This window comes from Bombina bombina, chromosome 2 (assembly GCF_027579735.1).
Source record: "Bombina bombina isolate aBomBom1 chromosome 2, aBomBom1.pri, whole genome shotgun sequence".
Classification (NCBI taxonomy): Eukaryota; Metazoa; Chordata; class Amphibia; order Anura; family Bombinatoridae; genus Bombina; species Bombina bombina.
In genome coordinates, this window is record NC_069500.1 from 999,602,350 (window position 1) to 999,616,887 (window position 14,538).

Here is a 14,538-nt window from a genome sequence, read left to right on the forward strand (position 1 = left end):
ATTGACACCCTTGGAGCTATTATTGAGCTACAGTAATAAAGCAGCACCTCACAGTGTTATATCAGTTGGCGCAAATGGATACCATGTGGCAGCGTCACGACACATGCTATCTGAGAATCGAGGCCCTCTTACAAAAAATGCTGGATAAAGCTCCATCGGAGCAACAGCTGCAAAGCTGGTGCCTTACAACACCCCCAATAGCGCCTAACGATGCAATCCAGGAATCTACAAAAACGGAGCCCTCCGCATTTACCGAGCAGCTGCAAACTGCGCACTACAAGAAACAGAAATTGGGCCCACCGGGTCATGCCTGCTCTGTATCTCTTGATCACCAACCCTTATCCTTGCGATCATCTAAAGGAAGTGGCAAGTTACTCACCCGCAGCACCCACACCTGCCCTCAGGAAAACCTCAGATGAAACCTCAGAAGACGGGGAACTCATTGAACCGCCCGGACTTTACCGGGGGAGTTGAAGCAGGTACCGGTAATGGGCGCGATCCGTTCTCTTGGACAACGGCTTTAACGAGATCAGAGAGAGTCATACAGGCTGTGCCTCCTCTGCAAGACCCTGGAGTATCGTGGATTGAGACGACCAAGCAAACACCTGAACTGGGACATGGCCCAGCTAGCATTTTGGCGCAGCACAAACAGAGAGCACTTCTGGGATCGAAGCTATCCTCCCTCCCATGGTTTCACAAAGAGACGGTCGGTGAGTCCTCTGTTCCTATACCCACAGGATGCAGCGAGGAGCTAATAACCTTTGTGCTGCCGACCCTTCTACCCCTCTTACACATTTTTATAGATGAGACTGAGCCTACTTATCACATACAGGGGAATGGATCTTTACTGGAACTGTCAGGAATTACTTAAAGCAAATGTCATACATAGCAATGTTGCACAATATTTTATAACCTGTAGCCACCCTGGTCCATATGGGTTATAGTGTTCTTGTTGGTTATTTTATGTACTGTTGTGAGGGGTCTGGATGGTTGTGCTGGGACACTATGGGAGGACAATAAAAAAAATTTTTTTTTTTTTTTTTAGGCACCTAAACTATATTATATCTGTTAACCACACCATGTTATGTTACAAAAAAAAAAAGGGTTCAGAGAGCTATGCTAGAGTGGGAGGGGTGATATTAATGTTTGTGAAAATCTGACAAATACTATGCAATTCTGCGACTGCAGGAATTTCCTACTCATACACATGTATAGATGCAGCAACACTTATGTACAGTTATTTTAAGCCCTCATATATACTGATATATTACCTTAGATGAGACCCAACAGCATAACTTCTAGATTGGCGCCCAACTTGCGGCTTGTGGCCAGAGCCGTAGATAAGGGTTGCATATTAATATAGGTCATAGACCCCTCCACACAATTGTTGAGATCTCCTTTCTTTTTTAATTGATACTGGCTTAAGGATGACCATCTGTTACCCGCATATATCCCACCCTCTATGTAACTATACATTGCTATGGTATTAATCCACTAAAATGACAATATACTAGTGAACCCCCAGATGGTTTATGGACCTACCATCAGGCCCTAACATCAGCGCCCCACGATAACGATTCTAGGTAATAAAAGAAACACCCTTACATTTATTTACACTCTATGTTGGTACTACTGTACGCTAGTAATTATACCAATTGTAACACCTGTGCTCAATTATATTTATATTAATAGCTGCTTATGCCGTTGGGTTGTCACTAACTTATAATATCATTTTCGTTGCTGTGCCCGGTTATGGTCTATGTTCCCTATTCTAGGGAGCAAGTTTTGTTTTGTTATTATTACTTTCATATTTCAAATTTACCTTGGTTAAATCCCCCTGAATAAATGTTTCAGTTATAAATCGGTGGTCCAAAAGTGGCCGCATAGCTTTTGAAGGGGGGGAATAAAATGGGACATCTACAGGCAGCATGGTTACTACAGTTAAACAGAAATGTAATGTATAAACTCACTGTCTCATGTTTATCTTTATATGTATATGTAACTAAGTGTCCATAATAAAAATTTAATAAAAAAAAAAAGTCAATGTGATTCTAAACATAATCTGTACTGATTTTAAATGATATGAAGACCGATTTTGGATAACATCAAGTGCTATAGATTATGAATGAAGAAAATACATTTTAATAAATATGTTAGAATACATATCAGAAAATGGAACAATAAAATTATAAAAGTGAAGGATCTTTTCTGTCTAATTCCACCTTAAAGATCCACCTTTAATGACTCCAAATGGAACAACCAATGAGATGACTAGGAGGGCTATTTAAATGCCCTGAACATAACAAAGGACCATGTCTTGACAAAGCCCTTATGAGGGCAAAACGCGTCGACATACTGCTCCCAACCTATTGTCTATTTTCCATATTGAAGCCCTTATGAGGGCGAATGAGTGACATGGGCCCTAAGAAAGACACCTCACAGCAAACGGACCCCCAGAGCAGAACGCTGTGAGACTAGCAGATCAGCATTTTTCAAGCTACCGGTAAGGTTGAATCTTCTGTGCTGACCGGCAGGAGCCGTCCTAGCTGTTTACAAATTGTATCTGGATATGACTAAGTGTTATATCATGGATATGTAGCCTTAACAATATCTACCACATGGAGTCTACACAGACAATACAGAGATAGTTCTCTAGGTGGAATCCTTTTCATTTTATTGTGTATTCTGTTGTTTTTTGAACTTGACAAAATAATTTATTTCATAACAGTCTTCATATGAGTAACACTATAACTATTTAAGTGTATTTTTGGAAAGGGAGACGTCCCTGTATGCTGCATAATTTGTTTTATCAATATAAGTTTTTAAAGGGACAGTCAACACCAGAATGTTTGTTGTTTAAAAAGATAGATAATCCCTTTATTACCCATTCCCCAGTTTTGCATAACCAACACTGTTATATTAATATACTTTTTACCTCTGTGATTAACTTGTATCTAAGCATCTTCTGACAGCCCCCTGATCACATGACATTTTATTTATTATCTATTGACTTTCATTTTAGCCAATTAGTGCAGTGTCTGCCACAAGCCATGGGCGTGATCACAATGTTATCTATATGGCTCACATGAACTAGCTCTCCCCTGTTGTGAAAAGCAATGACTTAGACATTATCATACTAGCCTTCCTAGGTTTAGCTTTCAACTTAGAATACCAAGAGAACAAAGCAAAATTTGTGATAAAAGTAAATTGGAAAGTTGTTTAAAATTACATGCCCTATTTGAAACATGAAAGTTTTTTTTGTACTTGACTGTGCCTTTAATATAGAGCTAGGGCCAGTGCTAAGAGTCTGCCTCTGATTTCAAGGAACATAGGGAAGAAGAAATATTTGAAAAAGCAGAAGATTGCAAAAAAAAAAAAAATAGTTATGGCAAGATTTTCATAATGTTAAATTATAGAATTAAAAATAAAAAACTCTATGTAAACATACATTAAAGTTGTTGGTTGTATCAATTTAAAGAGACTGTAAAGTAAAACATTAAATTTAAATAAATAAATATGCAGCAAAAAAAACTAACTATTGTTATACTTTATAAGCCAGTGATTTTTAACCTTTTTTTTGCCATGGCACACTTTTTTACATTAAAAAATCCCGTGGCACACCACCATCCCAAAATTTAAAAAAAATCACACATTGTAGCCTAATACAGCATATATATATACACACACACACACACACAAACTGTATGTATTGTGCTGTTATGCCATGCCTCCTACAAACTACCCCTGCACTGGGAGTGAAAAACAAGCAAAGTTTAAAAAATATGTCACACTGTTGTCAGTCTGCCGTGGCACACCTGAGGATCTCTCACGGCACACTAGTGTGCCACGGCACACTAGTGTGCCACGGCACACTGGTTGAAAAACACTGTTATAAGCTACCACAAGCTTAACTACCTTGTACGTTATAAGCTGTCACATGCTTAACTATCTTGACTGGACAAGATATAACGTTTCACACGGGGATGTCCAGAATTGTTAAACATGGATACCCAAGTATGCACCAATCACACTGACTTTTAAGTTAATGGTTTCTGTGCTTTATGCACCAACGTGCTTCACTCAACTAATAGCACTCCATGCTAACATGAGATTCTAGGTAATACTCAGATAATATTGGATATACAGTCTAAATTTGCAATTTATATATATGTTGAACACTAATCTTGCAAACCAACTACTGATATTGGTCCCCATAACAAAGGGCAACCAAGCTATTTTAGGTTTGCAGAGTTCTATCATATATTGCAGGTTTTACTGCTAAGACCTCAATAGCATTACAACCTTAAGCCGTTACATTCAGGCACTTACTAAGATATAAGAAATTTCTTATATCACATCCTAGGCAGCTATTGTTTTTAATTGCACATCCCTTTATTTTATCTCCTGTTTTATTGCGTACTTAATAAAAGTTATGTTTTAATTATTCTAGCGAACCCCCCTTACCATTTGGTACTCTATCTTTCTATAATGTATATACACATTTCGTGTCTACATAAGTACTAATTGTGTATTCTCTAATGGTCTCTCTTGCCCATGCTTCCTTTTGCAATTAAATTTAAATAGTTTGAATAGAGCATGAAATTATCTTTTCAATTTACATCTTTTAACAATTTTGCTCAGTTCTCTTGGTATTCTTTGTTAAAATTGTAATCCTACATGTGGGTTTAACAAACTAGCAGCAGCATTTGCAACAATGTTTATAGCAGTTATATGTAGTTGCAAACACTGCTGCCATAGAATGATAAAGACAAGTCCACACTCCAAACTCCTATCAGCCTATACAGGTTTCTCTTAACCAGAGGATACCAAGTGAACAAAGCAAATTTGATAATATAAATAAATTGAAAAACAGATAATGCAATAGTATCAGGTATTTGTAGAGTGCCAACAGATTCCGCAGCGCTGGATATAAGCACTTAGGGGTAGATTTATCATAGGTTGAGCGGATATGATTCACTGTATCATGTCTGCTCGACCTCGCTAAATGCCGACAGCATACGCTGTCGGCATTTAACATTACGCAAGCATTTCTAGTGAAATGCTTGTGCAATGCTGCCACCTGCTCATACGCAGTCAATCGGCCGCTAGCAGGGGCCGTCAATCATCCCGATCAGATGCTGTCAGTAGGTGGCGGAGAAGTTAAGGAGCAGCGATCTTACGACCGCTGATGGACGCGAAACAATGGGGCGTCGATGCAGCATCCGCTGCTTGTTAAATCGACCCCTTAGTCTGAACTTCAAATGAGTAACAATGTTATTTATATGGTTCACATGAACTAGCGCTGTCTAGCTTGTAAAAACTGTCAAAATGCACTGAAATAAGAGGCGGCCTTTAAGGACTTAGAAATTAATTTGATGATAAAAGTAAATTGGAAAGTTGTTTAAAATGACATGCCTTATCTGAATCATGAAAGCTTAACTTTGACTAGACTGTCCCTTTAACTTACCCAATATAATCCTTTGTGATATTTCATCAGTATTTTTTTTTGGCGATTCAGCTAATGGAGGCCAGATGTCCAACAGATCTGATGGTAAAGTAGTCAATTTGTTGCTAGATATATCAAGATAGGTGATATTCTTCAAGTACCGAGCAGCATCAGCTGGAATATTTGATATCTTGTTGTTATATAGGTCCAGAGTTCGTAGATTAGGCATCTCCAGCAAGGACTCCCATGGGAAAACAGATATCAGGTTTCCAGACAAGCGAAGCTCATGAAGTCGCTTCAGATTATAAAAGCTACTTGAGTCAATACTGGAGATACTGTTGTAGGTCACCCAAAGGTACCTTAGGTCAACCAGGTAATAAAATGCTTCAGTTGGAATTCTTCGTGTAACAGTCTTTTCAACTCTAAGCTTCACAGTGTCAACAGGAACATTAACAGGAATGTCAAACATATCAGGATCATTGCAGAGAACTGACCTAACATACAAGAATAGAATATGGTAGAAATAAATTAATGCTAATTTTATAGATAGATAGATAGATAGATAGATAGATAGATAGATAGATAGATAGATAGATAGATAGACAGACAGACAGACAGACAGAGAAAGACAAATATTTTTTTTAAAAAAACAAGTTAAAAATACATTTGCAACAAACATGCTAACTATAAAATACAATATTAATTATTATGGAAAGAAAGAAAGAATAGATAGTTTATATAAGTGGTTGTCATTTGGTTGCATGTAGATTATCTCTAACTATCAAATGTGATGAACAAACATGAAACTATTTACATATTAAATTATGAGAAAAAAATGCATGAAGTTGTTTACCTTTGTATTACAATATTATACGATTTAACAATTATAAGAATAGATGAATACGTATTTACATACATGTATTTGTATCGGTCCATATTGGATGAATATATAATATATGAGGTACATACCTTGTTCCTGAGCCATCACTTCTTCCATGGAATATACAGGTACATTGCGAAGGACAAAAGCTTTCTATCCTACCAAAAATTAGGACTGCAATATAAAGATAAAGAAGCAGACACATGGCTTCTACACATTTATAATTTAGTCAAACATGTTTTTAAAGCCTTCATTGTTCAGCATTTGTGAACCATGTTGAGTAGAAGTAAATTAGAATGGCACAGACTCATTTAGTAAGAGCAGATTATGTGAGATTAACTGGATCTGCAGTTACTTAACCTTGAAATGTATTCTTCAAAGGATCATGGGATCACAGTCTTGTTTACAGTCGATTGCTGGAAATGTGCAACTGCATTGTAGAGCAGAGCATTGTGCTCGAAGATACCTACTACACTGCTCAGTAACAAGATCTTACTGGATGGAATTAATTTACCATTCTTATGTTTCTTCTTTACCTTAAAGTATATAAATAAATATTGAAGTGCATTTCAGATTTGACAAAAGTATTTTTGTAATAAATGTTTTTCTTGAGAAAAAATTTCCTTTAAACGTTAACACATTCTCAAATGACTGCCACCAATATAGGTTCTAGTGATGACATGTTGCTTTACTTCTTTCAGACGGCATTTAAGAGCTCAAATCACTAAAGGCTCAATAATGTGCACTATAGAAACCTTTATACACTCATTAAAATCTACATATTCTATAAAAAAAAAATCCATACCAGTATCAATATCCTTATTACTAGATAAATGACTATCTATGTATTATATTGAATGACCGTGACTATGACTACTTTGACCTGTAGGTGGAGCCATATAGCAGGATTTAGATACTTTTTTGGACTTTTGCACAGAGAATTCTCTGCATTTTTGAATGTTGCATAACCTAAAGTAATTGTTTACTTTTCTCTTTATCCATATTTATATAACTGGGGTTTTTTAGGGGGGTGGGTTACTTAATATGAGCTAGGTTACAAGTGGCGTGCTAAATATATCGCTCGCATTAGATTGCAAATGTGTTACAAGTTGAAAGTAAACGCGTTCACTCGGGCGCAATCGGATTCAACAGACCTTGCATAAAGGGTTAAGGCTAAGATAAAAGTTGCACCAAACACAACATAAATACAATAAAATAAACTGATACATTCATATAAACACTATCTGATTATTATTTTATTTTTTAAATAGTTATATATATATATATATATATATGTGTGTGTATATGTATGTATGTATATATATATATATATATATATATATATATATATATATATATATATATGTGTGTGTGTGTGTGTGTCTAAATAATAATTCTATAATAATATTTAATAATGTGTTTTACTGTGTTTTTACTGTCAATATTTAACATTCCAATGTTTTTTATATAGGGGGAAATGTCCATTGTATTTTTAAATTGATATGCCTATATATATCTGTATATATCTATACCTGTATACACTCATATAGATATAGGTATAGATACATATATTTCATATTAACATTATCAGATATATATAGAAATAAATATTTAAAAATAAAAATAATTCATTTTTTTATGTGACGAGCATTGGAATATAAAATATGTGTAACTCGCTTCAGGTATTGCACTGTAAGTCTAACGTGTTGTTGGGTTACTTATTATTAATGGTAAGCAAGCTCAACACATTAAATATGTGGTGTTGGGTTAGCTTACATAAAGAATAAGTTATCTTAAGGAAGGTGCATTATGTAATTATTAATAATCGGCTAGATTACGAGTTTTGCGTTATGAGTGAAAAAGCAGCGTTAAGGCTAAAAGCGTTAACCCTGCTTTTTCACTACCGCTGGTATTACGAGTCTTGCAGGTTTAGGGGCACCGCACACTTTTTTGGCCTTAACGCAATGTAATTACCGCATCTTTCAAAAAGTCCTTTTTCAAAGGGACTTCCTTTGCACCGGTATTACGAGTCTGCCTGGGAGGCCAAAAAGTGAGCGGTACACCCTAAAACTTCAAGATCCATACCGTAAACTGAAAGTCAGTAGTTATGAGTTTTGCGCTACAAAGCTGTAGCATAAAACTCATAACTAAAGTGCTAAAAAGTACACTAACACCTATAAACTACCAATTAACCCCTAAACCGAGGCCCTCCCACATTGCAAACACTAAAATACATTTATTAACCCCTAATCTGCCGCTCCAGACATCCCCACCACTAGAATAAACATATTAACCCCTAAACCGCTGCACTCCCGCCTCGCAAACACTAGTTAAATATTATTAACCCCTAATCTGCTGTCCCCAACATCACCACCACTATACTAAAGTTATTAACCCCTAAACCTAAGTCTAAGCCTAACTCTAAAACCCCCTAACTTAAATATAATTAAAATAAATCTAAATAAATCCTTCTATCATTACCTAAATTTTTCCTATTTAAAACTATATACTTACCTATAAAATAAACCCTAAGATAGCTACAATATAACTAATAGTTACACTGTATCTAGTTTAGGGTTTATTTTTATTTTACAGGCAAGTTTGTATTTATTTTAACTAGGTAGAATAGTTAGTAAAATTTACCTGTAAAATAAAACAATAACCTGTCTTACACTAACACCTAACCTTACACTACAATTAAATAAATTACCTAAATTAAATAAAATTACCTAAATTACAAAAAAAACACTAAATTACACAAAATTAAAATAGACATTATCAGATATTTAAACTAATTACACCTAATCTAATATCCCTATCAAAATAAAAAAGTCCCCCATAATAAAAAAAAACCTAGCCTAAACTAAACTACCAATAGCCCTTAAAAGGGCCTTTTGCGGGGCATTGCCCAAAAGAAATCAGCTCTTTTTCCTGTAACAAAAAAATACAACAACCCCCCAACAGTAAAACCCACCACCCACACAACCAACCCCCCAAATAAAATCCTAACTAAAAAAACCTAAGCTCCTCATTGCCCTGAAAAGGGCATTTGGATGGGCATTGCCCTTAAAAGGGCATTTAGCTCTTTTTCAAGTGCCCAAACCCTAATCTAAAAATAAAATCCACCCAATAAACCCTTAAAAAAAACTAACACTAACCCCCGAAGATCCACTTACAGTTTTGAAGACCGGACATCCATCCTCAACGAAGCCGGGACAAGTCTTCATCCAATCGGCAAGAAGTCATCAACGAAGCCAGGAGAAGTCTTTATCCAAGCTGATCCAATCAGCCAATAGGATTGAGCTTGCATTCTATTGGCTGTTCCAATCAGCCAATAGAATGCGAGCTCAATCCTATTGGCTGATTGGATCAGCCAATAGGATTGAAGCTCAATCCTATTGGCTGATTGCATCAGCAAATAGGATTTATTTCACCTTTAATTCCGATTGGCTGATAGAATTCTATCAGCAAATCGGAATTCAAGGGACGCCATCTTGGATAACGTCACTTAAAGGAACCTTCATTCTGGAAGAAGACTTCGATTGAAGAGGATGCTCCGCGCCGGATGTCTTGAAGATGGATCTGCTCCGCGCCGGATGGATGAAGATAGAAGATGCCGTCTGGATGAAGACTTCTGCCCGTCTGGAGGACCACTTCTGCCAGCTTGGATGAAGACTTCTCCCGGCTTCGTTGAGGACTTCTTGCCGCTTGGATCAAGACTTCTTCCGGCTTCGTTGAGGATGGATGTCCGGTCTTCAAAACTGTAAGTGGATCTTCGGGAGTTAGTGTTAAGTTCTTTTAAGGGTTTATTGGGTGGGTTTTATTTTTAGATTAGGGTTTGGGCACTTGAAAAAGAGCTAAATGCCCTTTTAAGGACAATGCCCATCTAAATGCCCTTTTCAGGGCAATGGGGAGCTTAGGTTTTTTTAGTTATGATTTTATTTTTTTTAATTTTTGTTTTACAGGTAAAAGAGGCAATGCCCAGCAAAAGGTCCTTTTAAGGGCAATTGGTAGTTTAGTTAAGGGGGGACTTTTTTATTTTGATAGGGCTATTAGATTAGGTGTAATTAGTTTAAATATCTGATAATGTCTTTTTTTATTTTGTGTAATTTGGTGGGGGGGGGGTTGTAATTTGGGTAATTTATGTAATTTTATTTAATTTAGGTAATGTATTTATTTGTAGTGTAAGGTTAGGTGTTAATAACTATTTACTAACTATTCTACCTAGTTAAAATAAATACAAACTTGCCTGTAAAATAAAAATAAACCCTAAGCTAGATACAATGTAAATATTAGTTATATTGTAGCTAGCTTAGGGTTTATTTTACAGGTAAGTATTTAGTTTTAAATAGGAATTATTTATGTAATGATAGTAGGTTTTATTTAGATTTATTTTAATTATATTTAAGTTAGGGGGTGTTAGGGTTAGACTTAGGTTTAGGGGTTAATACATTTAGTATAGTGGCGGCGACGTTGGGGCAGCAGATTAGGGGTTAATTAATGTAGGTAGGTGGCGGCGATGTTAGGGGCAGCAGATTAGGGGTTAATAATATTTAACTAGTGTTTGTGATGTGTGAGTGCGGCGGTTTAGGGGTTAATATGTTTATTATAGTGACGGCGATGTCCGGAGTGGCAGATTAGGGGTTAATAAATATAATGTAGGTGTCAACGATGTTGGGGGCGGCAAATTAGGGGTTAATAAGTGTAAGATTAGGGGTGTTTAGACTCTGGGTTCATGTTAGGGTGTTAGGTGTAAACATAAATTTAGTTTCCACATAGGAATCAATGGGGCTGCGTTACTGAGCTTTACGCTGCTTTTTTGCAGGTGTTAGACTTTTTTCAGCCGGCTCTCCCCATTGATGTCTATGGGGAAATCGTGCACGAGCATGTAAAACCAGCTCACCGCAGCTTTCAGCAGTGCTGGTATTGGAGTGCGGTATGGAGCTCAATTTTGCTCTACGCTCACTTCTTGCCTGCTAACGCCGGGTTTTTGTAAACCTGTAATACTAGCACTGTAGGGAAGTGAGCGGTGCAAGAACTTGCAAGTTAGCTATGCACCCCTCATAACGCAAAACTCATAATCTAGCCGAACGATAGTTATTGTAAAATAAATATAGAATTAGTGTACTCCTGTCGGGTTTATGTGCGCAAAACCCAGCAGGAGTACACTAATTCTTCATATGCTCTACCCTGACATGAGTTATATTAAGGATGAGTATTAAATATAAAATACTGAAACAATATTAAAAATTAATGTAAATAATTATTATAGATGTACTAAATATTCTAAAAAATCAATAGACTGTATATGTGTATATATACAGTATATATATATATATATATATATATATATATATATAATAGATATTTTTCACAGTAATTATAAATAATCATGATTCATATTTTTTCAATATTTTATATTTATTAACGCACCTTAAAGGGACAGTATACACCAATTTTCCTATAACTGCATGTTATAGATACTACTATAATAGACACTACTAGAAGCTCCCAGTTTAGCATTATTGATGAGGTAGTCTGAGACACGTATTGAAAGGGGCTGGGTAAACAAAAAGAGTAGACACTCCCCACCTCCCCCCTTCCCTCCATTTGAACCTCCCCCTTTACCTGCATTATAAAAGACAGATAATATATACAGGAGCCTGCAGAAGTCTGTAAACACGTGTATACATCTGGCACTATGAGGCTTGGTTAGGAGTCTGAAAATCAGCACAATGTTTTTTAAAAATAACTAAAACTATACATTTTTACAAAAACATTCCCAGATGGACTATATAAATGGACCATATATTAAACATCTATGCATAGAAAAATCTAGTGTACAATGTCCTTTTAAGATAACTAATTCTTCTTGTGCACTAACCTGACACCACGTTAAACCTACAGCACGCAAACCGAAGCGTTACACATATTTTACATGTCACTGTTCTTCACATAGAGAAAAATGTTCTTTTTACTTTTAAATATATATTTCTATATATATCTGATAATGTTAATAAAAAATATATATTTATACCTATATATATATACAGGTGGCCCTCGTTTTACAACGGTTCAATTTACACTGTTTCAGAATAACAACCTTTTTTCCATGTCATGTGACTGCTATTGAAAAGCATTGAGAAGCAGTGGATTTATTAAAATAGCCAGTAGGTGGAGCTGTCCGCTTGTGTTGCAGCAAAGCAAAGCAAGCTGAAATTAATCAGTTTAACCAGACCTGAGCTATCGAGCAGATTTCAAAGGAACAAGATCTTCCTGTCTATAAATCAGTCCAGATTGTAATGCATAGAAAGAACTGTTTGCAGAAAAATGCAAGTGAAGTCTGTGTTGTGTGATTATTTTATTAGGTTTATAATGCTGTTTAGCAAATGTTTTTGTTCATTTAACTTAGTTTAATTATATATTCTGTGTTTTGTGCTTTTTTTATTAGGTTTATAATGCTGTTTAGCATTTAAAGTCTTCCTTTCAAAGCTTTAAAGGGACATTAAACACTAAATAAATGCTAGATAGAATGATGCATTCAAATAAAAGATTAGTTCATGACTAACATGTAGATGTATGTTTTAAAGATTCATTAGTTGTTTAAAAAGTGACAAAATAAGTGTAAAGTTTTAGTGTCTATAAAACACTGGGAGCTGCCATGTTATAACTTGTGTTACCTTCTCTGCTGTGGCCAGTTAGGGTCAGTTATAAATAGGTCACTAGAGTGTGCAGCCAATGGCTGTGCTGGATTTAGCAGTGTTCTGTACTTCCATTTCCAACAGGAACTGAAAAGCTCACAATTTCAGAATTAAATTACAGGAAAAGGGGACAAAATAAATAATGAAAGTATATTGCAGAGTTGTTTTATATATACAATTTATCATTTTATATTACCATCTCAAAGTGTTTAATGTCCCTTTAAAAATAATGTATTAGGTGTTACTTATGACAATTTTGAGAGGGGCCTGGAACCTAACTCCCTCACTTCCCATTGACTTACATTATAAACTGGGTTTCAATTTACAATTGTTTCGATTTACAACCATTCCTTCTGGAACCTAACCCCGGCGTAAACTGAGGGCTACCTGTATATATATATATATATATATATATATATATATATATATCGGTATAAGTATAAATAGATATATAGAAATATCTATTTAAAAATAACATTTTGCTGTATGTGAAGAACATTGGAATGTGAAATATTAGGCCTAGATTTGGAGTTTGGCGTTAGCCGTGAAAACCAGCGTTAGAGGCTCCTAACGCTGGTTTTAGGCTACCTCCGGTATTTGGAGTCACTCAAAATAGGGTCTAACGCTCACTTTTCAGCCACGACTTTTCCATACCGCAGATCCCCTTACGTAAATTGCATATCCTATCTTTTCAATGGGATCTTTCTAACTCCGGTATTTAGAGTCGTGTCTGAAGTGAGCGTTAGAATTCTAACGACAAAACTCCAGCCGCAGGAAAAAAGTCAGTAGTTAAGAGCTTTCTGGGCTAACGCCGGTTTATAAAGCTCTTAACTACTGTGCTCTAAAGTACACTAACACCCATAAACTACCTATGTACCCCTAAACCGAGGTCCCCCCACATTGCCGCCACTTGATTACATTTTTTTAACCCCTAATCTGCCGACCGCCACCTACGTTATCCTTATGCACCCCTAATCTGCTGCCCCTAACACCGCCGACCCCTATATTATATTTATTAACCCCTAATCTGCCCCTCACAACGTCGCCTCCACCTGCCCACACTTATTAACCCCTAATCTGCCGAGCGTACCTGAGCGCTACTATAATTAAGTTATTAACCCCTAATCCGCCTCACTAACCCTATAATAAATAGTATTAACCCCTAATCTGCCCTCCCTAACATCGCCGACACCTAACTTCAATTATTTACCCCTAATCTGCCGACCGGAGCTCACCGCTATTCTAATAAATGTATTAACCCCTAAAGCTAAGTCTAACCCTAACACTAACACCCCCCTAAATTAAATATAATTTACATCTAACGAAATTAATTAACTCTTATTAAATAAATTATTCCTATTTAAAGCTAAATACTTACCTGTAAAATAAATCCTAATATAGCTACAATATAAATTATAATTACATTGTAGCTATTTTAGGATTAATATTTATTTTACAGGCAACTTTGTAATTATTTTAACCAAGTACAATAGCTATTAAATAGTTAAGAA

At 35.9% G+C, this 14,538-nt stretch overlaps 1 protein-coding gene across 1 annotated transcript in view; it reads right to left on the reverse strand.

Annotated features, from left to right (window-relative positions):
- LRIT3 (leucine rich repeat, Ig-like and transmembrane domains 3) overlaps positions 1-6,531 on the reverse strand; it is a 74,923-nt gene extending 68,392 nt beyond the window's left edge. The window contains exons 1-2 of the mRNA XM_053700806.1: positions 6,416-6,531; positions 5,468-5,940 (exon numbers count right to left, since the gene is read on the reverse strand). Coding sequence (XP_053556781.1) covers positions 5,468-5,940; positions 6,416-6,531 — 589 coding nt within the window. The remainder of the gene's footprint in view (positions 1-5,467; positions 5,941-6,415) is intronic.
- Between the last annotated feature and the right edge of the window lie 8,007 nt (positions 6,532-14,538).